Genomic DNA, 26,999 nt, shown 5'->3' with positions numbered 1-26,999 from the left:
CGGAGGTGTTATGTCTCCATTTTGCTTGAGGGCAGCCCCTTCCATGCTGCTGTAAGACTTGCCTTGCATCCCCTTTAGCTATGCCACTGAGAAATAGTGACCGGCTGAAGGTGCTCAGATCTTCTCAGTCAAGGTCCATCATTCTGTTGACTACACTGCTGTAATGCCTCACTCTTTGAACACTTCCCACTCATTCCTTTCACAAAATGACTTCTCAAAAACTGACTTGCCATGAAACCTCTTCCCTCCCCCTGCCCCAGTCTCTCCGGTTCCAGTGCTCAGCTCCAGGTCCCATCAAGAAACCTCTTGGGGCAGGACAGAGATACATGACAGAGGCATGACCTCTGGGGCACGACAGAGCCTGCAGCTGGCTGTTCTCTCCCCCAAAGCAGACACATTTGACTTGCTTCCAGGCTCCATACCTGATATCCCCCTACCCTCTTTCTATTTCAGCCCCACTGCAGAACAAAGCCATAAGTGACCATTCCAAAATAGCTGGGCCAAATGTCTTCTCCTTTTATAGCCACAGCCCTATTGTGGGACATGGTATGTGAGGCTGAGGGGGAGGGGGAGGAGGCCAAATGACACAATATGTGACATTCAAGAACTGGGAGGTGGATAAAGACCTCGGTGAGAGGGACATCTCGTGCTCTCCTTCACTCTCCCCAGTGGTCAGCCTCTCATTGGCCTCACTGCAACCCAGCAAAAATGCCACCCAAGAAGCCAGAGCCCAAGAAAGCCGAACCAAAGAAGGATGACGCCAAGGCAGCCGCCAAGCCGGCCCCTGCAGCCGCCAAGCCGGCCCCCGCACCTGAGCCAGAGGCCCCAAAGGAAGTGGAGTTCAACCCAGCTAACATCAAAGTAGGTGTTTTTTTGCATCTCAAAGGAGGGTCAGGCCAGGGGAGGTGGGCTTTTCCTTTGCATGAATGGTGAGACATGAATGCATGAGCAGTGTTGGCTTCAGAATTTGGGGGGACCGCAAAGATGCACTCTTGGGGACTCGCTTCTGTTGGGTGAGCACGAAACCCAGGCATTCTCTCTTATACTGCCTCTGACTTTCTTTGGAGTAATCCTTGAGAAGCAAGAATGGTGGCGCAGTGGGCTTTTGGCTGCCATTCATCAGACCCCAAATACCCAACTTTGCTCCTCCCTGGCCTCAAATGTAAGTTTATCCCCTAAAGCAAATGTTTAGGTCCCTGCAACCCTCCCCATTGACTAAAAATTAAGCACTTCTGATCACCCTTTGAGCAGAAGTGCCTCTTAGCTGCAGCGTATAAGAGGAGTTCTCTAGGATCAGACTGAGGGATCATCTCACCCAGCATCCTTTTCCCAACCAGATGTCTTCTGAAAAACTCACGGGTAGGGCTTGAAGGTGACATCCATCCCATGGCCTATCCCTGACATCTGGTACTCAAAGACACACTACCTCTGAACGTTCAGAAGATTCAGACTGAAGTTCTAGCAATTCTTTCTTGGGAGTAAACCACGTTGACTATAATGGGACTGGCTTCTGAGTAGACGTCCATAGGATTGGGCTCTCACTTAGCTATCATGACTGATAGATATTGATGGGGCTGTCATTCTTGGAATAATGTGTGTTAGAGAGGGTAATAGTCCTGTTGTAACTGGAATATTCCATCCTTACAGGGCCAGACTAGACAAGAAATGGGAGTTCCAACATGAGGTCCTTTTGGTATAAGTTTCTCTGCACCAAAATGATTCATCTTTACACCTATATCTATTTTTAAAAAAAAATGTTTAGATTACTTTTCTGTTCTGTCAAAGGATCACCACTTACTAACCATGGTATAAAACAGTATTATAGAACTCTTTAAAACAAATCATAGTAAAAAGAATAAACTACAACAGAGAGCAACATATTCATGGAAAAGTTCAGCCAAAGCAAGAAGTCTTCACTGCTCATTTAAGAATGGACAGTGCTGGGGCTAGTTAGGACTCCCATGGGAGGGAATTCCAGCCAAGGGGAGTCCGTCCCTGAGAAGGCTCTTTACTGCACCCAGTGGCGTAGCTAGAGAGGGTGCAAAGCACTAAGTTTTGCAAGGAGCCTCACCACGGCGTGCAAGTGGCCCCTCCCCTTCGGAGCAAAATGGAGGCAAATGCCACCACTGGGAATGCTCCGAAGGAGAGGGGGAGGGGCCATTTGCACACCGCAGTGAGGCTCCTGCAAAACTTAGTGCTTTGCACCCCCTCTGGCTATGCCACTGCCAGCACCCCACCAGTCACAAACCAGATGCGCTTGCCTTTAGACTTTTTACAAGAGTCACCATTTTAATATTTCTGAAACTTTTTAACTTTAGACACCCAGATTTAAAGCAGCCTCTTCTAAAGAAAAAGAAAGCACCATGTAAGTTTTATCTCCTACTGTTGAACTAAAGAACAAGAATGTGAAGTATCAGCTCCAGAGTATTTAAATAATTATGGAATTAAAGAGTGAAGCCAAGTGAGGGATGTGCAGAAACCTCCTGAGAATTTCCACTGGTTTCATAAAATCTGCTGGGATTCCCTTGAAACGTCTCAGATGTTTCTCCTTAGAAGGAACCTTGAGATTCACTTTGAATTGCACTTTTTCAGAATGTTGCAGCCAACTCTATCAGAAGTGCAGCAGTGAAAGAATCCCAGACCCCCAACCAGTCAATGTGATCCCCACTCCCTCTTCTAAACTGCCCTGACAGAAAGGAGGGGGGAGGAAGGCCCTGCTGGCTTTCATTACTGGTGTTTGAGAGGCAGCAGCTAAATGGTTGTCTGCCTTGCCTGGACCATGTGGGTGAAATCAGGTTTGGAATGTGTGTTTTATCCTTCCCTCCCCTGATACCCCCACATGTTTTGCTCTATGCCTGGAGAGAGAGAGAGAGAGAGAACATCCTTGACATCACAGGCGCTTCTCACCTGCTCGGTTTTCCTTGCTTTTATTTATTGCAACTAACATAACTCCAGAGGGACAGTCTGTTCTTTGCCTGGGGCTGGAGACATGGGGAGGGGGTGTCAGGCTTTTAATAGCCACCAACTGTCTCCTCTACCTGGCTTCTGTGGAGTTCATCTCTACTGTCTTTGTCACTGTCCAAAATAGAATCACTCCAGTGTGAGTATTATGGGAAGGAAGGTCTCCACCTTTTGGCTTCCTGGCTCTGCTCCTGATTCTCTTCACGGCTGTTTGACATAATGGCAGTGAGTGACATTTTTTCCAGTCACCTCACCATCCTAGGGATAGTTGCATTTGCTTCATTTCTGCTTTTCACCTGCTGAGGAAGACACCAAATCAGGATCGGAGAAGAAGTGGAATTTGACCGTGCAAATGTTCAGAATGTGTCTGCATGGCTTAAGCGACTTAACTGCCATTACTCCCCAGTGGCGTAGCTAGAGGGGGTGCAAAGCACTAAGTTTGGCAGGGCAAGCGGCGTGCAAGCAGCCCCTCCCCTTTGGAGCCATTCAGGGCAGTGGGTGCATACGCCTCCGTTTTGCACCCACTGCCCTGAATGGCTCCAAAGGGGAGGGGCCGTTTGCACGCCGCGGTGAGGCTCCCTGCCAAACTTAGTGCTTTGCACCCCCTCTAGTGCAAAGGGGTGCTTTGCATACGCCTCCGTTTTGCACCCACTGCCCTGAATGGCTCCAAAGGGGAGGGATCACTTGCACGCTGCGGTGAGGCTCCCTGCCAAACTCAGTGCTTTGCACCCCTCTAGCTATGCTACTGATTGATTGTCCATGAGTTTTGGTTTGGACATGGCATAAGAACATAAGAACATAAGAACAGCCCCACTGGATCAGGCCATAGGCCCATCTAGTTCAGCTTCCTGTATCTCACAGCGGCCCACCAAATGCCCCAGGGAGCACACCAGATAACAAGAGACCTCATCCTGGTGCCATCCCCTGCATCTGGCATTCTGACATAACCCATTTCTAAAATCAGGAGGTTCCGCATACACATCATGGCTTGTACCCCATAATGGATTTTTCCTCCAGAAACTTGTCCAATCCCCTTTTAAAGGTGTCTAGGCTAGACGCCAGCACCACATCCTGTGGCAAGGAGTTCCACAGACCGACCACACGCTGAATAAAGAAATATTTTCTTTTGTCTGTCCTAACCCGCCCAACACTCAATTTTAGTGGATGTCCCCTGGTTCTGGTATTATGTGAGAGTGTAAAGAGCATCTCCCTATCCACTCTGTCCATCCCCTGCATAATTTTGTATGTCTCAAACCTCCACTTAAGTGTTTGATGCTAAGAGAACATGCCCGTTACAAGATGCCTTGTGCGATTTTGAGTGGTTTTTGGAGCACGAGCCGCTGAACCTGAAGACCCAGCATTCTTACATCGTAGCTCGACCGCAATCCATGTAGTTTTAATTATTTCCCCCTTAACCTTCTCCTGCCCCCCTCTGTGAGATTTAAATTCATGGCACAACAGAAGATGCACACCATGCTTAACCCTGCACTGCGCAGCTCAAGAAGACAAACTGCTCAGCTGGCATAATTCTGTTGCTTGTCAACCGGGGAGACTGTTGAAAGGGGCAGGAAAAGTACATTTAGGGGAGTCAATTTAGACTCTGGTTCTTGCATTGGCTGATGCCTGGCTACTTTCTACCAATATTTCAGGGCAGCTAAGGAAGCGGGGGGGGCGGGGAGCCAATTATGGGACTTTTAAAGACCTGGCAAAGACACTATGCAGATTGCATGACTAGGGCCTGCGTACTCGTTTTTGACAACGTAAAAGGTCACTGGGCAGCGCCCTGATCTAGACTGGGATTAAAGGGGAGAATATCATGGCCCTGGTCCAGATCAGTCTTACCATTGCTACTATTTGGCTCTGTAGGGAAGCTCCTGTTGGCTGGATGCTTCACCTCTCAGCCAGGTACAGTCAGAGGGGGACCAATCTGGTTTGGGATCATGTTAAAGGCAAAGGGCGAACCATCTTGTCATCACTGTGGTCCTGATCTAGCCTGGGCCCCGCTCAGCTGCTTAAGATCACCCCAAAACACTCTGCAACAGAATCACAGGATGGCAGAACAAATAAGTATCCACCTCTGTCCAAACTGCATAATTTCTACGGGTCACGGAATCAAATCTTTCTTGGCACAGGAATTTGTTTTTGTTTTAATACACTTAAACATAGCCCCAGGAAAGGCAAACCAGAAAGAGCTATTTGATGCTTTCTGGGCACAGTTCCACTTGCATGTTTAATTTCATCTCCCATTTCACCTGGGCAATTTAGAATGCATTATGGATCCAACTGCACTTCCCCTCCCCTCCCCCTGTACTTACAATGATATATTCAATTAGAGGGCTCTCCTGAGATAGTTCAGTGGACTGAAGTTTCCTGAGATAGTCTGACTGCAGGGCCAACCTGTCCATAAGGCCAGTTGGAGCAGGCTGAAAATTGGTGGTGGGGTACACACCTCCGTCCTCTTGCCTCCACTGCTGTTCTCTGTATTGGAAAAGAAAGAGGGGGATGGAACAGATGAGGAAGTGGGGAGAAGAGGAGAGTGTTGGGCTAGAGAGGTCCAGGTCCAACACCGGAACACCACTCTGTCCTCCACATTTCCTCTTCTCTCTCCCCCTCTTTCTTTCCCAATTCAGGGAGTGGAAGAAGTGGAGGCTGGCATACCAGGAGGTGGGGGGCAACATTGTGCATGTCTCCTCAGTGTCAAGAAATTTGGGGCCAGCCCCGTGTTGCTGTCTTTCCATGTTCCATATACGGGCAGCTGGACACCCCTTGAAATTCCTGCTAAGGAGATGAGCTTCAGCATTCTTGGTCAGACTCATCTGTGATCCCACCAGGGCAGCATCACTGGGGTTATGCCAAGAAAAGGAGGAAACTCCGGACAGGCACAGGGGGAAAAAATCCAGCAGTGTACTGCAAACTATTGTCGACAGTCCAAAGCAGTTTGGCTCAGTGCTTCTCTGGGGGCATTTACTACAACAGTGAATCCTCCAAGGTGGGGACTGTATTGACAGGCTGCTACTAGCAGTTCATATTCTCTTGCCCTGGTCCCAGCACCCTCCACCCTGGTACACTGGAGATAATCCCCACAGTGGCACGTTCAGACCATTCGAGCTGCTGTTTGAAGCGCTACTGATTCCAGGTGTAAAAGGGAGGCTAACCAATCCTCTCCCCCCCCCCCACAGAGCACCTGTTTTGCAGCAACAGTGGGACATCCCTTTGTTTCCGCACTGTCCAATGAACACTCGAGACAACAGATATGGGAGAAAGGGCCACTTTATTTCACATTAGCAAGAGAAGCAGAGGCTGAGACCTGCAGCATCTGAGGCAGCGAAAGCCCCTGTGGTGCGGGGAGGAACCTCTGGGCAGTACCAGAAACCTCTGCCCCCAGGCGGGCATGCACCTGACTCCAAGTCGCACTCCGCTGCTGGGCGGTGTGTCTCATCCATGTCTATCTCTTAAGGGGAAGGCAGCCGGACCGCGGACTGCGCCACCTTGAGCCGCTGAGCCTCTGAGGTGTGCCCCGCGGTCCCGGCCAGGGCCCCGTCCACTTCCTCGTGCCGCCAAGCCCCTGAGGACTGAAATAGGGTTCTGCCCTGCCTATGCCACCTGAAGGTGCATGCCAAAGTCCCATTCATGCCTCCTAACCCGCACCACCTGCCCTCTTAAAGTGACCAGTGGCAGCTTGCAAACAGGGGGAGTGTAACCCCCTGGCCCACAACAGTCTGGGGTAGGCGAAAAAACTGCCTGTCCTTCAGCCAATCTTGGCAGGCAGCAAAAAATTCCTACCCGGCCCCAAACGGCGGCCAGTTAAACTCAGACTGCCTCTAGGACGGGCGGGTGGGTATTCCCACAGTGCCCACGTGCAAAGGAGGAAGAGGGCTGGGTCTCGTGCCCTTTTAAAAGGTCTGCTATAGCTGCCAGACCCAGCTCCTTTCTCCTTCCCCTTGGGGAGGGACTCTCGTGCCCGGCCAGGCCAAACAAACTCCGATCACCTTTTAATTGGGCGATCGGGATTTTGGTTGCTGCCTTAATTCCCCCCACAGTTCCCCTCTGGAGATGCTACATCACCAAGATGCCTTGTTCCAAAAAGGCTTGATTGATTGATTACCTTTATTGGCATAGAGAAAAAGTCTTGTCCCTCCCCATTTCTGCCCCCCTAAAAATTGTTTCAGTGCCCCCTCAGTTTTACTACCTATGACTGGGCATTACAATGGGGGGGGTGTCCGTTCACCTGTACAGCAGGCATCAGTTCTGGGTGGTTGTTCTGTGAGATCTCAAGGACTTTTGGTACAACTCTTCATTTACTATGGAGGGGTGTAGTTCCTCCTTTCGGTGCAAAGGTAACCCTCTAGTGCCTGAATCAAAGACCAGTGAGTCTTTGGGTATGTACAACATGTTGGATTGTAAGCCCCTCGGAACAGGGACCTGTTTACTTCTAAAACATCATGTTCACTGTGATGATGCAGTGTAAATAAATAGATGAAATGTGATAAGTAAGTGCTAAGTGTCCTTTTATTGAACAAGGATAGATGAGCAAGCATCTGCTCCAAGGCCTTGTGAAGGAAACAGAGAGGTATGTGTGTGAGCCTGTGTGTGTAGAAGGACGGAGAAATAGGGTTGAGTTAAAATATTTTGCTAACATGGCAAGGCATCTGGGAGGATCCTTCTAGGTCCAGGTGCAAATCAGAACAGATCTGATGATGGAGCAAGCAGACCAAGAACAGCCATTTCTAGCAGGTAGGTGAACAGAGCCCAGATGAGGGGAAGGAGTCCTTTGGTTGCTGGTGGAGTACAATCCAAAAATTATCTGTTTGGCTCAGGTGTGCCGCATTTTTACACCAAAAGGGCCAAGAAGGAGAGAGAAAATGGTCTTTTCCTTCCCTTGCTCCCTGGCAACGCAACTCATCCAAAAGCAAACCAACTGGCCAACTGGCCAGGCTGTTGCTTGGCTAAGGGCACAATCCTATCTTGCTCTGGGACAGGCAAACCAGGAGACTTGTGCTGTATCCAGCATGAGATAGGGCTCCATAGTGGCTTCCCCTTCCCCCCGGGTAAACCGCTGCAGCCCCTATGGGTCTCCTCAGACTTGCGCCACCTCCTGAAGTGAAGAGTGGAGAGTTCGAGGAGAATGGAGTGACCTGAAGCCACTCCGTGCTGCTTGGGAACAGGGGTTGGGATCCAGCATAACAATTGGATCCCATCCCTGCCTCCCACTCCCCCCACCTGCCCCAGGACAGCCCTCCACCCGCTTTCTACCCACTCTCCACCCACCCTGGAACGCCTCCCTCCTGCCTTTTCCCTGTCCACCCCAGAGCCTTGCGTCGGCCGAGTTCGACTGACACAAGGTTTGCTATGTCAGAATGCCAGATGCAAGGGAGGGCACCAGGATGCAGGTCTCTTGTGATCTGGTGTGCTCCCTGGGGCATTTGGTGGGCCGCTGTGAGATACAGGAAGCTGGACTAGATGGGCCTGTGGCCTGATCCAGTGGGGCTGTTCTTATGTTCTTAACTACAATTCCCAGGAAGCCTTGCAGGTCTCTTGTTGTCTGGTGTGCTCCTTGGGGCATTTGGTGGGCCACTGTGAGATACAGGAAGCTGGACTAGATGGGCCTAGGGCCTGATCCAGTGGGGCTGTTCTTATGTTCTTAACTACAATTCCCAGGAAGCCTTGCAGGTCTCTTGTTATCTGGTGTGCTCCCTGGGGCATTTGGTGGGCCGCTGTGAGATACAGGAAGCTGGACTAGATGGGCCTATGGCCTGATCCAGTGGGGCTGTTCTCATGTTCTTATGAGCTGCCATGGAGGATGGATGCAGCCTCTATGTGCCAGCGCACCTCTGTGCACTGACGCAGCTTGCTCTAGAGGAGGTGCAAACATGCTTTACGGAATGCTTGCGACTTTCCTAGGCTGGTGCCGGCCTAACTCATAGTTAGAATTGCACTGTAAGATATCCTTGGAGATGATAGGCGCCCAGTGTGTTGAAGCCACAGTTAGTGCACCTGAGCTCATGTTTTTGATGTCGTAGCAGCGGAATCATACTGTGAAATGTTTAACATTTCTGGCAGCTGAGCTTGCCAGAGACCCAACTTGTTCCTCCAAAAAGTCAGTAATTCTCCTCTGCAGATGCTTTGGACCTGTTCCCCAAGGCTGTGGAACAGGATGGAGGCCTGTTCTTAATAAAAGGACAGAGGCGATCGTCTTTCAGACGAAAGCTTCGTGTCAGCTTGGTTTAGAGCTCAAAAGAACCACAGCGTACAACCACACACAAGAAGCCGGTCTGCATTAGACACCCGATGCCCAAAAGCAAAACAGAAATGGTAGAAGAAGTTGGGCTCCTACTCTTGTAGCCTGGAGTTGCTCGTCAGTCCGGGGAAAGGCTATAAACCCCTGGCAGAGACTGGCAAGCTTGCTGAGGTTGAGCTGAAGAGTCTCCTGGAAGAACTTAACATTTGAGGGGGTTGAGTGCAGTGGTTTAGCTAATGATCGTGTAGCCCGGTGCCAAGCTCAAAATGTTACCCCTGAAGTGATGTCACAACCGGAAGTGACATCACACCCAGGCTTTTTAAAAAGTGAAAATTGGGAGGAACCCACCTCCTCCCCCAGCAGCTCACCACCCACTTGCTCTGCTGCCTCCCCCCAGTCAGTGGCATAACTAAGGCATCTATCTACTACCTGGGGTCAAAGAAGAACTTGTAGCCCCCCCGGCATGACAAAATCAAATTTAATTAAGTAAATAAAAAAAAGTTATTGGTTCCACGCTGTATCATAATAACATCTCACTGGCACTCAGAACAATCAGTCTCATAGGTCAGTTTGGAGTTAGGCAAATCCACTTTTTGTTCCATAAGGCAGTTGTGTTTTCATTTTCCAGTTAATTGGCCATAACTTTTGATAGAATAAAGATATTCCAATGCAGCTTGTTTCATTACACTCTGCATTAAATTACCTTTCCAGTGATATATAACAGGGGTGTCCAAACCTTTTGGCAGGAGGGCCACATCATCTCTCTGACACTGTGCTGGGGGCTGGGGGAAAAAAGAATTAATTTACATTTCACATTTGAATAAATTTACATAAATAAATATATTAGAGATGGAACTTATATGAATGAATGAAGGTCTTGCAATAACTCAAGACCTATAAAAGGCCTTGCACAAAGCAAGGCTGGCCTTTCCTTTGCTGCTGCAGCTGCATCACAGATGTGAAACAGCAAGCAGTGGAGGGAGACCTCATCCCACAGCTCATGCAAGAGGTTGAACAGTTGGCCGTCATGCTAAGAGCAGTTGCATCAAGCCAGCATGGGCTCCAGCAAGTCTCCAGAGGTCCAGAGACTCATTGGAGACTGGGGGCTCCCTGAGGGCCGGATTGGGATTCCTCGAGGGTCCCAGGGCCAGGTTTTGGGCACCCCTGATATATAACATGGTGGTATTATTCATCCAAACCAAGATTTTCACAATTTTGGTCACTAGTGTCAAGCTCAGCTTGTTGCCCCCCCCCAAAGCTTGATGCCCGGTGCAACTGCTACCCCCTGCACCTCCTTAGCTACGCCACTGCCGAAGTCACACCTAGACAACAGATTTTGCCAATTCACCTTTTCTCTGTGGCCGCTATTAGTTTCCCACCAGTAGTTCCACTTCTCTAGGCATCAGCAGCTGCCACTTTGCCGCTAGACGTTCAGTGGACACCATGTTCCATTCTCACATCCTCTTTTTCATAATGGAATTATGGGGGTGGGGGGGCAAATGAAGGCTACCGAGTGTCGGGAAAAAAATACCACTGTTGCTGGTCAGGTTCCCATTTTGTGCCCCCCCCCCCGCAACTGTCAATATATCCCAACCAGTTTTTCCACCTGTGAATGTGATGGCAAAGTTGGGGGGGGGGGGCACCTGGTTTTTGGAAAGATCTCTGACTGAGGTTGCCCTTAGGCTGATCCAGCAATACACTTCTTACACATTTAAGCAAGGATGTCGACTTCAAATCATTTTCACACAGATCCACTTCACCCTCACTGTTAAAACTGTGGGCTGGTGGTTCCCAAATTGTGAGCCGCGTCTTCCAGATAAGCCATGAAAACCAACCAGAGGAGCTGTGGAATTCTCAGGAAAAACCTACCACCCTATATAATGTATAGGGTTGTAGCCATAATGGAAAGTCACAGTCAGTGCCCCAGTAGGTCAAGGGAACTTCCTGTTGAAAAGTTTGGGAACCATCGTTGTTGCCTCTTGCTTTGAAATTTTAGTAGCCTGTGACAAGAGACCAGGTGTGTCTGAAGCCAGCCTGAGCCTCAGCTCATTGGTTTGAGTTCTGGTGGTGGGCAGCTTCCGTAAGGTGACTGTGTTTAGTTGGTTGTTGTGACGAAAGTCCAATGAAAGATATAAAAGCAAAAACAGCACACTGAACTTTGTGCAACCTCATTGATTTTGTGGGCCTGCCCAGGACTTGAGGAGATTTGCCAAATGCCTCTCCTTCCCTCGTGATGCACCAGTCTCTGCTACTCCCACTCCTGGGTGGTGGACAGGAAGTGGAATAGGTCTTTCACTCTGCCTCTTTTTTCCTTTTACCATTCAGGATGCGGGGGGGAGGGGGGATGAGGAGAAGCAGTGGAGATGAGCAGGTGCACAGAGATATGCACCCCTCATCCTGCAACAGTCTCAGTTGGCCTCATGGATGGGCCAGCCCTGCTCTCATCACAGCTGTCACTTGCTAGTTCTCTTGGTCAACCATTAACCCTTTTTCTTTGTATTCTCTTTCAGCTTGAATTCACCAATGAGCAGATTGAAGGTAAGGAAGGCCTGCAATAACAGCAATACTTAGGAGGGTTGATTTAATGTTGGTGCTGAAAATGGGACTGAGTGCTGAACAAGATGGATTCCTGCCTACTGGTTTGCATGTGAACAAAGACATGAATGCTTGCCAAGGGAGGTGATGGATTCTCCTTCACTGGAGATCTTCAAGCAGAAGTTTGACAGGGACCTGCAGGGCATGCTCTAAGGAGGATTTCTTGCTACAGGCAGGGGGTTGGACTTGATGACCTTGTTGAGTCCTTCCAACACCAGCACAGGAAACAGAGGGGAGATAAGTCAAGGTCTGGCCAGAGTCTGAGCAGCAAGTGTTTATTTCAAGCAGGCTCACAAGGGACCAGTCAGGAGGGTCACATTCCAGCTTTTTGCTAACAAGTGGATTGCTGTAGTGGAATGAGCTGTTTGTATGTAGAAGGTCCAGGGTTGCACCTGAGGTGGAAGGACTGGGTGGCAGAACTGGGAAACAAAGTGAGTCTCTCTGAGACCTCAAAAGCTGCTGCCAGTCCTGTACTAGACGGGTTCACTGACTAGCTCACAAAAAGACTGTTTGAGATTGGCACGCAAGCCCTGCTGGGCAAGCAGGTGATTGCTGGCGGTTCCAGCCTAAGGCCTCTGCCTAGTCGAGGTCCTGGTGTGTATCTGGGAAAAGCAGCACTCAGTTTGGGTTGTGGAGGTCTCTGCTTCAGAGTTATTTGGATGCAATTAGCAAATCCAAGAAACCGACTGTATTTTCAGCACGACACGCTGTACATGTGTGGAGCACATTTGCCACATTAATGCATTGCCAGCCTACCCCCACTCCACACAGTTTCTCTCCCCAGAATTTGACAGCCACAATAAATGATGCTTTGCCATATGTCCTTTCCTATTGTTAAAAACCTTTGGCTTCAAAAACCTCTTTCCCCCCCAGAGTTGGGGCTAATGTGCTGCAGAGGCCCTGTTCCTCTGGGGACTCCGCCTGCTTCAGTATAAGCTCGGTGAAGGGCATTGGGGGCAGAAAAGGAAATTCTCCTCCCAGAGCTTTTTGGAAAAACAGCCAGGTAGATGGGTGGCAGCAGAGGCAGTCCCTTGCTCCTTCCTCCAGACCCACATCCCTGACTGCCTCCCCCCTGCTCTGCGACCTCAGTCAGCAAGGCAAGGGTCAGAAACACAGTGAGAAGCAGCAAAATCAGTGGTGGTTTGGGTGAGATGGAAGGCAGGCGTAGGCTGGAGGCACTTCCGCCCCTTCCCTACCATCCTCAAACTTGCTCAGGTCAACCAATCACCTGGCCTCCTGGGTGGACTGAGCCTGTTCTGAACAGAGAATACACAGTGGAGAAGACTTGGGTCCTTCTGGAAACAGTCTGGGAGCTTCTGATGCTTCTGTAGCACTAAAGTGGGCTCATTAGTGGTGGCGCCTACCTGTGAAATAAAGGGTTCAAAGTGGGCTTCCCCAATCTGGGAATCACCACCCCATTATAAGCTGAGTCAACATCTTCCAGAAATGTGGGCCAAGCTCATAATGGTTTGCTCTGGCCTGCTGCAGTTCCCTCAGTTCTCCGGAGAGTAGCAACCAGTTCTCTGGTCTACATACATTCATGACAAAAGTGCAGGAAAGAGGAAGATAGATTTTTTTTAGGGGGGAGGGGTTCTGCTTTGAAAGCCAAATATCATTTTTCTCAGCATCACCTTGGAAGTTTGAGAACATGCACTGGGACATGCCCTAAGTTGAGTAGCACTGAGAATGAAATTTATTTGAAGAGCAAATTTGGAAGTTTGTGATCAGAACAGAAGTCTGAGCCAGTGGCGTAGCTAGAGGGGGTGCAAAGCACTAAGTTTTGTAGGTGCCTGAACACGCCATGCAAGCAGTCTCTCCCCCTCCCCTAAGTAGCTACTCTGAGGCTGAGGTTGCTGAGAATGACTCCATAGGGAAAGGAAGGGGCCCCTTGCACAGCACGTTCAAATGCATGCAAAACTTAGTGCTTTACACTCCCTCTAGCTACGCTACTGGTCTGAGCCATTCTGAGGAAAGCAAAAGGAATATTTTGATGAAATGTATGAGTGTTTCCCAGGATAGGTTCTTCTGAATATCTCTACCTGGAACCCACAGATAATCTCTGATACTCAAGCTGAGCTGTAGGTGTTACCTGGTGACTTTGGGCAGCTGTTTGGACCCTGTGTTGGGACTCATGGCGAAAAAACCTTCCATTCAGTGAGAAGAATTGGCCCCAAATTTTATCTAACGTAGTGCGCAATCCTAACTAACTTTCCAGCACTGGCATAGCTGTGTCAGTGGGGCATGTGCTGCATCCTACAGTTGGGGGGGGGCATTCATGGAAGCCTCCTTAAGGTAAGGCAATGTTTGTTCTCATACCTCGGAGTTGCACTGCCCTTACATCAGTGCTGGAAAATTGGTTGGGATTGCGGCCGTAGGAGTTTAAGGGAAATTTGGAGGTTCCCTGTTGAGAAACCCCCAGAACATCTCAAGGAACGAAAAAATAATATCTGCAACATGTTCTCAGTAGGTGGTCCAAACACTCTGTGTTAGTTTGGTATCCTGCACCATCTGTGTACTGAACTGTGGAAAAGGAGTTGATAAAGTTGAAGGAAGGATGACATTTGAGACCAAGTTCCCTGATGCCGTTGCTTGCCTGGGCCTCAGCAGAATTCCACTGAGTCCAGCTGCCTTCATTGCTGGATAGATCCCTTTCCCCTCCTGTGTGCAAGCCACTCACCACAACATCAGCCCACAGTCTGCGGTGGCAGAAGGAAGCCAGGGCTTTCTCAGACAGCTGCCGTATGAATGCCAGTGACAAAGACGTGGCTCCTGCTGACAAGGACTTCAGATAATGAGGGCCCAGAAGAAAGCAAAAGATTCCATGTTTGTTCAGCTGCTGTTGAGTGGAAGCCGCTGCTCCCCTTCCCAGCACGTTCCAGTTCATTCCCAAATAACAGACCCTGAAGCTCCCTGTTCTACAGACAATGGAGGGAAAGCTTTGGTTGTGTAAACTCTGCAGGCAGAACTGGGCCAAAGAGTCTGTCGTTTCAAGGTGGGGGGGGGGGGGGTGAGCAAAAGCAGCCATTTCACTGGGGTGGAATTATTTCCCCCCTAAGATGCTTTGTGAATATTTGCCATGTTCAGTCCAAGAATTCAGTGCCACTGTTTCTTTTGGCAGTGGCTGCGAGTTCCCTGGGCTTCGGCTTCCTTTTCCTACCCATTTAAGTCACATGGGTAATATCAGCCCCTAAGGGATTTCATACAGAATGGGATGCCATCACAGTGCTGCACAATGATGTCATTGAAGACCGGTGGCATAGCTGGAGGGGGGCGGAGCACTGAGGCTGGCAGTGCAGCGGGCAAGCGGCCCCTCCCTTTGGAGTCATTTCCGGCGGGGGGAGCAAAACGGAGCCATACGGCTCCGTTTTGCTCCCCCCGCCGGGAATGGCTCCGAAGGGAGGGGTTGCTTGCCCGCCGCACTGAGGCTCCCCACCAGACTGGATGCTCTGCCCCCCCATCCAGCTACACCACCATTGAAGACAAATGAAGGCAACTGAGACCGAGGGTTGCGCCTCTTCTTGGGACAGTGGTACATGACTGTTGCCAACCAGTTAGTGGTTGCATGGTGAATGGGATGACTTTGTAACGCTACAGCCCAAGCGAAGGCTGCTGCATATTGAAATCACAAACGGCATGAGGTCCTAGTTACGAGTGAGAGTAAATAGGGCCAATGCGAAAGAGCATTGGGATTTGGTTGGGAAGGGAGGCATGTTTGAGGTGGTTGAAAATATTTGTAAACACCCCACCCCAGTCAATGGTTTCCCAGCCCATCTCTGAGCATCTGTTCCCTGTGAAATGGTTTCAGGAATTTCACCCCAGCTGAAGGGAGTTTTCAGTGTTGCAGGTGGGCTCCCATCTGCTGGAATGGCTTCTAGGCAGTGCCATAGCTAGAGGGGGTGCAAACACTAAGTTTTGCAAGGAACCTCAGCGTACAAGTGGGACTTCCTTCTCCCTTTTGGAGCCATTCCCAGTGGTGGGAGCAAAACAGAGGTGACCGCAGGGAGGAGAATGCCTCTGTTTTGCTCCCCCCCACTGGGACTGGCTCCCCCCACTGGGAAGGGGAGGGGGAGGGCCACTTGCATGCCATGCTGAGGCTCCCTGCAAAATTTAGTGCTTTCCACCCCCTCTAGCTATGCCACCACTTCTAGAACTGAGGGCATGTGATACAGTCACTCTGCTGACGCTAACCTGGTCTGCACCCATTCCTGGATCAATGGGTGTGCACTTGTAAAGCCAACAGATACTACCATGAGTCCCATCATGTCACTGCTGAATGTCTGGGTTGCCAAGCTCCCCCAAGTGGCTGTGCGAGGCTCAGCTTGGAAGGTGAAGCCTCCTGCCCAGGTTGTTGTGTGCTGGACAGGGCATGGCAGAGTTGCCTGCCAAGGCTTGCAGAGTCTGGGCAGGCGGCTCTGCTATGCTCACTTTGGCACATGGCAAACAGAGTGGGAGGTTTTGCCTCCCAAGATGAGCTCTGAGCAGTCTGAAGCAGCACAACACAGACTCAGATCAATGAGAACTTGGCCTGAGTCAGAGCATCCCAAATGCCAATGGCCTGAAAACCATGTCTTGGGAGGGCTGTGACAGGACTTTCCGTGGAGGGCTATTGAACTGTCTTGAGGCATCTCCAAGGTCAGTTACTGACATGGACTTTCTGGGAATTCCAGATATCGCTCAGTTGATCAAAACGAGGAGAGCCCCTTGACATACTGCAGTTCATCCAGGAAGTCCAGAGGAGGTGGAATGCAAACATGTCCCAAAACAAGATTGGCAGCAAAGTTCATGGGCCATTTCCAAGTCTGAAAAGCAAAAGAGAACAGGCGCCCCATGGCCGAGGGCTGTTCTGTCCCGAAAGGCTCAGCTTTGTGCTTGGTTTCTTCAGCAGCAGCACGTTTGCTCATGTTCACCCCTCTCCCCCTTGCTTCTTTCTTTCTCCCTCTCCTCTTTGCCATTTTAGACTGTAAGCTCTTTAGGGCAGATCAGTGGTATCGTAACAATGCCACTCCTTGCAGTGGCGTAGCTCCATTTTGGTCCCTCTGCCGGGAGGGGCTGCTTGCCCACCTCGCTGAGCCTCCCTGCCAGCCTGAGTGCTCCACCCCCCTCCAGCTATGCCACCAACTTCTTGCACGGTGATGCCACAGTATCAGTGTAGCACCAACTGCATCCCGTGGGGGAGTTTCAGCCTCTGGAGGCTTCCTTGGGGCAAGGGAACATTTGTTCCATTGCCCTGGGTTAAGCTCATGCTGGCTGGTCCAGTGAGTCTGCTCAGAGCTGCACCAGTGTTATTGAGGGCTGGTCCTTTCCTGGATTGAGACCTGGTTGAAGACCAGGAAGCAGAGAGTGGGTGTCAATGGGCAATTTTCACAATGGAGAGAGGTGAAAAGCGGTGTGCCCCAAGGTTCTGTCCTGGGACCAGTGCTTTTCAACCTCTTCATAAATGACCTGGAGACAGGGGTGAGCAGTGAGGTGGCTAAGTTTGCAGACGACACCAAACTTTTCCGAGTGGTGAAGACCAGAAGTGATTGTGAGGAGCTCCAGAAGGATCTCTCCAGACTGGCAGAATGGGCAGCAAAATGGCAGATGCGCTTCAATGTCAGTAACTGTAAAGTCATGCACATTGGGGCAAAGAATCAAAACTTTAGATATAGGCTGATGGGTTCTGAGCTGTCTGTGACAGATCAGGAGAGAGATCTTGGGGTGGTGGTGGACAGGTCGAGGAAAGTGTCGATCCAATGTGCGGCGGCAGTAAAGAAGGCCAATTCTATGCTTGGGATCATTAGGAAGGGTATTGAGAACAAAATGGCTAATGCTGTTGTACAAATCTATGGTAAGGCCACACCTGGAGTATTGTGTCCAGTTCTGGTCGCCACATCTCAAAAAAGACATATTGGAAATGGAAAATGTGCAAAAGAGAGCGACTAAGATGATTACGGGGCTGGGACACCTTCCTTATGAGGAAAGGCTACGGCGTTTGGGCCTCTTCAGCCTAGAAAAGAGACACCTGAGGGGGGACATGATTGAGACATACAAAATTATGCAGGGGATGGACAGAGTGGATAGGGAGATGCTCTTTACACTCTCACATAATACCAGAACCAGGGGACATCCACTAAAATTGAGTGTTGGGCGGGTTAGGACAGACAAAAGAAAATATTTCTTTACTCAGTGTGTGGTCGGTCTGTGGAACTCCTTGCCACAGGATGTGGTGCTGGCGTCTAGCCTAGACGCCTTTAAAAGGGGATTGGACAAGTTTCTGGTGGAAAAATCCATTATGGGGTACAAGCCATGATGTGTACGCGCAACCTCCTGATTTTAGAAATGGGCTACGTCAGAATGCCAGATGCAAGGGAGGGCACCAGGATGAGGTTTCTTGTTATCTGGTGTGCTCCCTAGGGCATTTGGTGGGCCGCTGTGAGATACAGGAAGCTGGACTAGATGGGCCTACGGCCTGATCTAGTGGGCTGTTCTTATGCTCTTAAGTCCACATGGACCCATGAAGGTAGATTGAGCCCAGGCAGAGGGTTTGGATTCAGCAAAAATAGTGCTTCCTTATGTGACTGGGTCATTGCAACGACTAGCATGAAGAGCTTAGAATGTTTGCAGACGTTAAATTTAATTTTCCCTCTCATGTTGTTTAGTGAACTGTTACATGCACTGAGGATGCTGCAATATAAATCATCAGACTCACGGTGGTTTTCTCTCCATGCCCCTTCCTCTTGTCCCCGTCCCAGAGTTTAAAGAAGTCTTCCAAATCTTTGACAGAACTCTGAAGTCTGAGATGAAAATCACATATGCGCAGTGCGGGGATGTCTTGCGTTCTTGTGGACAGAATCCGACTCAGGCGGAAGTTCTCAAGGTCCTCGGCCGGCCCAAACCAGATGGTGAGAACCTTCTCATGCTGTTTTCATGATGATAACTTCACAAAACAGGTTTTGCTTCTATATAAACCTTCCCCCCCCGCCCATTTTGATAGGCAAGTTCATAGGCAGTGAAAATTAGCAATGAACTCCTGCTAATTGGGTAAGAGGCACTTTTTCAAGTGGGTGCTCCTTTTTTTTAGCAGGGGGAGAGTAACTGGCCCACCTCACCCCAGCAGTGTCTGTTCTGGTAGCTGTCTGCTGGTATTCTTTTGCATCTTTTTAGATTGTGAGCCCTTTTGGGACAGGGAGCCATTTAGTTATTTGATTTTTCTCTGTAAACCGCTTTGTGAACTTTTAGTTGAAAAGCAGTATATAAATACTGTTAATAAATAATAAATATAAAAGGGAAATCATTTCATTGATTTTTTGGGGCGACAACAACAGAATGGGGTGGAAGGGCTAACCAGTGACAGTTTCTAGAAATGAGGACACCCCAAGACATGGTCTTCTTGAGAGACCATTTCAAACAGCTGTGCCATCTCTGTGCCTCTCTGCTGTCATGTCCAAAAGCTTCGTATCCAGGATCTCGATCCCCCCCCCCCGCAAGTCTAGGTCATTGGACTCTTGCTTGCTTGTCCAGAATATTGCTTATGTTGCTAACAGAAAGCTCCCAAGTTCTGGACACTCCATACAGGAGAATAAATGTAGATAAATGTTCCCAGTGTGACTCCTGGACCTCTAGGCCTGGGTTAAGTGTGCCCTTCCCCACTCCACATGAATGAGCTTCCCTTGTTCTGGGTTTCCATTGCTTAGGGGTCCCAACTGTCCTCCTGAACTTGGTCAGAACCATCTAGCACACATTTTCTTTATTCATTTAGAAGCAGCCATTCACCAGGCTTCAAAATGTTACCATTTTATCCATAAGAATTTTATGGCAGTCTTGCAATGGTCTTACAAGGGTTTGCTCCAGGGGCAATGCCTTGGCTGGTGGGTGTGGTGATGAACCATTGTCCTGCCCCCTGGATTTTTTTGGTTATAATGTTTGATAGAATAGAGCTATTTCAACACGGTTTGTTTCATTGCATTCCGCATGAAATTGCACATTGCCTGATGTGTAACATTATGATATCATTCAAAAGTACAAAGATTTTAAAAAATTTGGCCACTAGTGATGTCATTACCCCCCTCCATGCACATCACTCAGTGCACACCCCAGTGGCACCACTGCGACTTGGTCAAATGCTTTGCTGAAGCAGTAGTAGTAAGTAGTAGTAGTAGTAACTTTATTGTCATTGTGCTACAGCACAATGAAATTTATGCAAATTTATGCAATTTGAGATACAAGCATAAATATATACCACAATTCCAACAATCAGACTCTACACACTCACCCACACATTCTATACAACATGCATCATAATATTAAAACAGTATAACAGACCATAATGCCCAGGAGCATGGTAACCACTATATCGCCTTATTCAACGAAATTATGGCTGTGGGATAAAAACCCTAGTTTTTACCCTGTCCACAGCATTCCCATCGTCTACCAGACTAGTCAGTCTAGCTGAGGAGAAGAGGTTTCCCTGGCATGGCTTGTTTTTGACAAACTGCTTGCAAGGTTCTTACCAATGTGTTTGGCAGGAACCTTACAAGTGACAAAGACTTTCTGCCCTGCTGTCCTTTATACCTGGAACACACATTTCAGAATCCCTTTGGACCCCATCTCCATTTTCCTCCCTTTTCCTTTGTCTAGATTGTAAACCCCTTGGGGCAGGGCCCTTTCAAAGGTGCCGTGGACATGGATGATATAATTAGTGCATTCTTTACATGCATTCAGAGCAAGCATTTGGGGCATTTGGTGGGCCACTGTGAGATACAGGATGCTGGACTAGATGGGCCTCTGGACTGATCCAGCGGGGCTGTTCTTATGTTCTTAGCATGTCAGGGTTCGTCAAAGGCTATTTAAGAATTTTATTCCTGACATGAAGTTTTCCTTATGCAAAGATGACTTTTGAATCGCTCACCACGTCAGCCTGCAGTTGTACAGTCTAGCAAGAGACAGGTCATGTTGGACTTCCACTTGATCTGCTTTAGTTCCATCTCAGGTGCTCAAGGAGGTTTGTAGTCATCTGTGAAGACGGGAAGGGGAGAGGACAGCTCTGAGAGAGGTGCTAAACCTCTTCCTTGGTCAGTCACCCATACGTACAACAGGTTGCTTACTCTGCTCCTCACTTTCTGCTTTTGCCTTGACAGAAATGAACCACAAAATGCTGGACTTTGACACTTTCCTGCCTATCCTCCAGCACATAGCCAAAACCAAAGACACTGGTACCTTTGAGGACTTTGTGGAGGGCCTGCGGGTGTTTGACAAGGAAGGAAATGGCACCGTCATGGGGGCCGAGCTCCGGCATGTTTTAGCTACTCTCGGTAAGCGGCCCACACAGGCGCGCCCTTGCGCTCCATCTGCTCATTTTGTGGGGCTTTGCTCTGATGTTTCCTCTCCTCATCTCCACTGCAAGTTGACTGCAGAGACCAGAAGGGAGCATTGTGCACTAGCAAAAGCAGCTCAGTACCAGTCAGTCGCTTTTTATGGCCTGATTCTGCTAAAACTCATAATTGCCTGGCTCAAAGTACAAAAAGTGCTTTGCTAATGATCAGTGTAATTCAACAGGATTTCCTCAAAGTTCTTGCACAGCTTGGAATGGGAAGCCTCCATTCTGCCTATGCACAGAATAAGGGGGGCACAAAACCCCTCTGAAATGAGAGAGGAGGTGCTCAGCCACTGGTTTTGGAACCTGCTGCCACCCTGGATCCATTTTGACTGGCTCTTCCTTGGCCAGCGCAAAGTATGTGTGTGGGGGTGACAGCCACAGAGTCTTATACTCAAAGGCTGCTAAAATGTCTTGGCCTGTAGGAGACATACAAAATTATGCAGGGGATGGACAGAGTGGATAGGGAGATGCTCTTTACACTCTCACATAATACCAGAACCAGGGGACATCCACTAAAATTGAGTGTTGGGCAGGTTAGGACAGACAAAAGAAAATATTTCTTTACTCAGCGCGTGGTCGGTCTGTGGAACTCCTTGCCACAGGATGTGGTGCTGGCGTCTAGCCTAGACGCCTTTAAAAGGGGATTGGACGAGTTTCTGGAGGAAAAATCCATTACGGGGTACAAGCCATGATGTGTATGCGCAACCTCCTGATTTTAGGAATGGGTTAAGTCAGAATGCCAGATGTAGGGGAGGACCTTGCAGGTCTCTTGTTATCTGGTGTGCTCCCTGGGCATTTGGTGGGCCGCTGTGAGATACAGGAAGCTGGACTAGATGGGCCTGTGGCCTGATCCAGTGGGGCTGTTCTTATGTTCTTAACTACAATTCCCAGGAGGCCTTGCAGGTCTCTTGTTATCTGGTGTGCTCCCTGGGCATTTGGTGGGCCGCTGTGAGATACAGGAAGCTGGACTAGATGGGCCTATGGCCTGATCCAGTGGAGCTGTTCTTATGTTCTTATCCGATGCGCAGCAGTGACTTCGTGGTTGCTGAATGGACAGCTTCCATTCATGGAATGCTTCTTCACCTATATGCTGCCTGAGGCAACTGCCCCCCACAGTCAGCCAGGGGCGAAGCTAGAGGGGGTGCAAAGCACTAAGTTTTGCAGGGAACTTCACCACAGCAAGCTGGCAGCCCCCCCCCTCCCCTTTGGAGCCATTCCATGTGGTGGAAGCAAAACAGAAGCATATGCCTGGCTCTGACGGGGAGTGGGAGGGATCATCTGTAGGCTGCTGTGAGGCTCCCTGCAAAACTTAGTGCTTTGCACCCTCTCTAGCGATGCCACTGCAGCCAGCCCTGCTTGATATCTTCTGAAAATTAATCTGGCTGATCGGAATTATTTCCTGATGAAGGTGGAGGCACTGATTTCTGGCCATCTTTGTTCACCACCCAGTACTCACATCCTTTCAAGTTTCCCTTTGGAGACTTGATGGCGAGCACTTGTTTTATTTATGAGAACTGACATTTGGGGAGGTGGACATCTGCGCTGCAGATTAATTACTGCAGTTGTGCGATATGATCATGAAAAGGCAGAAGCCCTTTAGAGCGGAGTGCGAGTTCCTTTGATTCAGTGCAGTTGATGATGGGCAGAGTTCATAACTCCTCAGAGACACTCAATCAGCCATGTGTGTTTGAGGCAACATTACATTAACACCCTGATGCTTCTTTCAAGGACAAGGGGGACTGCCTCTTCCCGTGCCATGGTGAGAACCTTGATAATGGCACCTGAGTCTTGGTTGTGCAAACGAGACTGCCCTAGTTTGCCATTTTGGCTACAGCAACTTGATTTCTTGCTTCAAATGGGAAATTTGAGTTATCTCATGTTCCTACTTTTTATGGTCCAGGGGAGAGGCTGACTGAGGAAGAGGTGGATAAGTTAATGGCTGGCCAAGAAGACTCCAATGGTTGCATAAATTATGAAGGTAAGATGGAATTTGAGAATCTGGTTCTGATTGATCAGGACCATGCGTGTCCTGTCCTGTGTCAGCCAAGCTGAGAGTTTGTGGGGTCCTGGGAAAGGTCTGGGCAGACCTGGCCTGAGGTAGAGGACAACAAGCAGCAGATAATTATCAGTCAAGGGCAGGTGGCCAGACTCAGGAGTCACTGGACTGATAAACCTTTCAAAGTTCAGCTGAGGCCTTATATCTCCAAACAAATCTTGATGTCAGCCAGATCATCACATGAAACTTAATTAAGCTGTAATTAAATTAATTAAATGCATTTGCCTCCGTTTTGTTCCCACCACCGGGAATGACTCTGAAGGGGAGGGGCTGCTTGCATACCACAGTGAGGCTCCCTGCAAAACCTAGTGCTTTGCACCCCCTCTGGCTACACCACTGGATTACAGTCCGCCCACTCTGCCCCCTCGCCCCCACATGCCTTAGACTGTGTTCCAGACACTTGGGATTTGCATGCGGGTCAAAATCAGCTGCACTTTCTGCACGGAAGTCAGACTGTCCAGTTCCAGTGACTTCTCCTTCTCCCTTTATTCCAGCATTTGTGAAGCACATCATGGCGAACTGAGTACCTGGTAAGCTGACTGCATCTGCCTTTTTCTTAGAACTGCAACAAAGGAATCCATTGGCTGTCTGGCCTTCAACCAACCGATCGATTGCCAAGTCAATGGGCTGCTTTTTGATAACTTCGCATATCACAAAACTTCAGTGAAATTGCCTTGTTGAGTACATATCTAAAGTAAAGGAATTTATAATTTAATAAATTAAAAACTCAGAATAAAAGACAAACTGAACTATTTGCTGCAGATTAGAGAATATGAAAGAATTCCTTTTGTTGCAGCGCACCAGAACTAAAGTGGGGACCGAACTAAACAGTATTGTGAAAGATCCAGATTTAACAATGCAATAATACCTGTTTCAGTTGAGCTTTGGGTGTCTGGCATTTTTATTTTTATTTTTTTTTACTGCTAGAAGAAAGTTCCAACCTGTGATTTCACCCTGTGTTGGTCATAGAAGCTACTCACATTGGGGAACTAAATAGTGAGTCTTGGTAGGATTGGTACTGCAGCCAGATGGAGAGATTCATAGAAGAGTCACTTTGGAGGCAAAGTCAAGGCCAGTCAAGAGTACGGATGGAGGCTGGAAGTATGTAGAAAGCAGAAGAACCCTCTGGTGATGTTGACCAGTGTGCACATGGAGGAGGAAAACTGACAGGCTGAGAGACCAATAGCAAATTAGGGAGTCGCACAGCCTGGTTATTCGATAGGCAAGGGCCCAGTTTTGACCTGAAAGCATCCATATCTAGGCAGGTGAGATGGAATCACTGGGCTGTGGTGGGGATGAGTGGAGTTATGAAAGGACCTGGAAGGACATTCCAGACCATTCTTCCATCCTCAAGTGGCTTCTCCACCAGGGTCCATGCTTTAGTCATTCCAATACCAGGGCATCCTCAATAACTGTACTCAGTTATGTGCCCAGGACGCCCTGTTAACTGCTTGTCGTACACACAGTTTATGCTCCAAGCCAGTGAAGAGCTTCTTGGGGAAACGACGCTCAATATGTAATGCAGCCAAGCTGGAAAAGTGCTATATTCTGAACCAGGTCACACAAACTTGGGTGACCTCCATGCTCCCAGTGCTGTTGTCAGCACCTTCTTCCATTTGCTACCCGTGCTTGCCACAACTTGACAACAGGGATTAGTGGACCCTAACCAAGTCTCACCATTAGGAACGGACTTTGCTTGGGTTTTCTGCAGTCACTGCTAATCATCTTATTCCTGGAAGCAGCAGCAATACGGCCAACCACTATCTGAATTTATCTCTTCGGGTTTTTGGGAAAAGCTTAACCCAGAAGCCAACCAGTCCATCACTCTACTTTTTGTGCCAAAAAAAGAGGTCTTAGATAAGTTAAGAAAAACAATTTGAACTGGCCTGTATCAGTTCCTGTTTTCGTCTACTCTGGTTTATTTATCTGCTGTGGCGTCCTGATCTTGTTTGCTTAGTGAGATCCGAAATTATCGCAGCTTTTGGCTACAGTCCTGCGGGACAGTGGCTTTTTCTTGTTATAGTGGTTCACCAAAGCCCCAGGGAACGAGTAAACAAAAGCAGGAGATAAACCCAGACTGTCAAGAACTTTGCCCCCAAATATCTAACCCATGGCAACTATGTAAGCTGTCTTTCAGTAACGGCTCCCAGCCCCTTGTCATGATCTGTTTCCATGCCTTTCTGGTTTCTCTTTCTCCTCTCTAAATACATGAGCATAGCCAGTGAGGAAACCTGGGTGGTCCATGTCCATACTGGGGGCCTTTTCCTTCTGGGTTTGACCACCAGACTTGGCCATCTCATTCCACAGTACCAATTAATTTTAGGGACAGGTCTAATTTATGCACAAAGAGTAATGCGCAACTACATAGTGAGTCTGAACAGTTTGCATAGTTTGTTCAGAAGTACAAGAAACCATGCAGGGCACCCACTCTCTCAGTCCCTAAATTTTGGAGGCCCTGCTCAACCTTCTCCTACTCCTGCCCTGAGAGTTCTCAAGGTGCCAAGTTGTCTCTGAGATTGATCTGCAGCCATGAGGATTCCCAAACTTTCTTTTTCAAAACTGATCTCCTTTGGAAAATAGTTTGAGGGAGGCCCAAGAGCAACGTCTTGACCATCCTGCCTCCATTTTGGGGAGAAGATTCAAATATGCATTTGTTGGCTTATACTGTTTATTTTTCTAACTTTGTTGCAGGATATGACAACAGAAACCAGTTGCTGAGCTTGGCTTTTATCAGAGTGGGGTTTATCTGCCATTTCCAGTTGGGATTGAAGCTCATATTTTCTCAAATGTGTTTGTTTCTGTCATTCCATAATGGACATTTTTCCCTCTGTCTCTCTTCCTCTCACACTGGTTCCTGTGCCTTCTGTAATGCTGCTCCCTCTGCCTGAAGCAGCCATCTCCCTATCTGCCTTTCCTCAACCACTCTCAGCTCACCTTACAGCCTCCACAATGGTCACCTGACAGTACTCCATCCTCATTCATGTCCTCTGTTTTCTCCCCAGTCTTGCCCCTGGATTGTAATTCCCCCTAAAATGGAATCCATTATAACTTCTGTGCAGAACATTGTTGGCTTCATTCATAATAGTTAACTACTATTAATAGTATTATAGCAGTAGTTCACTATTCTTAATAGTAATAATAATTACTAACTGTTGCTATTAAGTATTATTAGCTATCTTGGCCAGCCTTGTAGAAATGCATATCCATGAGATATTCCATTATGTTCTCATGTGAGCATAAGAACGTAAGAGTTCCACAGACCAACCACATGCTGAGTAAAGAAATATGGCTCTATGTTTGCTCTTCACCCATCTATCAATTCACTGTTCATGAAGCTGAGGATATAAGAACACATGAGTGTGTGTCCTGGAGTACTGTGTCCAGTTCTGGTCGCCGCATCTCAAAAAAGACATAGTGGAAATGGAAAAGGTGCAAAAGAGAGCGACTAAGATGATTACGGGGCTGGGGCGCCTTCCTTATGAGGAAAGGCTACGGCGTTTGGGCCTCTTCAGCCTAGAAAAGAGACGCCTGAGGGGGGACATGATTGAGACATACAAAATTATGCAGGGGATGGACAGAGTGGATAGGGAGATGCTCTTTACACTCTCACATAACACCAGAACCAGGGGACATCCACTAAAATTGAGTGTTGGGAGAGTTAGAACAGACAAAAGAAAATATTTCTTTACTCAGCGTGTGGTTGGTCTGTGGAACTCCTTGCCACAGGATGTGGTGATGGCGACTGGCCTGGATGCCTTTAAAAGGGGATTGGACAAGTTTCTGGAGGAAAAATG

At 48.6% G+C, this 26,999-nt stretch overlaps 1 protein-coding gene across 1 annotated transcript; it reads left to right on the top strand.

Moving 5' to 3' along the window:
- Positions 1 to 622: 622 nt before the first annotated feature.
- Positions 623 to 26,765, top strand: MYL3 (myosin light chain 3). The gene is made up of 7 exons (XM_066631443.1): positions 623 to 861; positions 11,710 to 11,737; positions 18,526 to 18,675; positions 20,911 to 21,084; positions 23,050 to 23,127; positions 23,700 to 23,735; positions 25,897 to 26,765. Exons 1-6 carry the CDS (start codon positions 709 to 711, stop codon positions 23,726 to 23,728), a joined length of 612 nt encoding a protein of 203 aa, XP_066487540.1. The 5' UTR covers positions 623 to 708; the 3' UTR covers positions 23,729 to 23,735; positions 25,897 to 26,765.
- The last annotated feature ends 234 nt before the right edge of the window (positions 26,766 to 26,999 follow it).

Source organism: Tiliqua scincoides, chromosome 5, assembly GCF_035046505.1.
Source record: "Tiliqua scincoides isolate rTilSci1 chromosome 5, rTilSci1.hap2, whole genome shotgun sequence".
NCBI classification, from domain to species: domain Eukaryota; kingdom Metazoa; phylum Chordata; class Lepidosauria; order Squamata; family Scincidae; genus Tiliqua; species Tiliqua scincoides.
The sequence above is the reverse complement of the archived record's forward strand: the minus strand, read 5'-3'. Positions and strand labels throughout refer to the sequence as shown.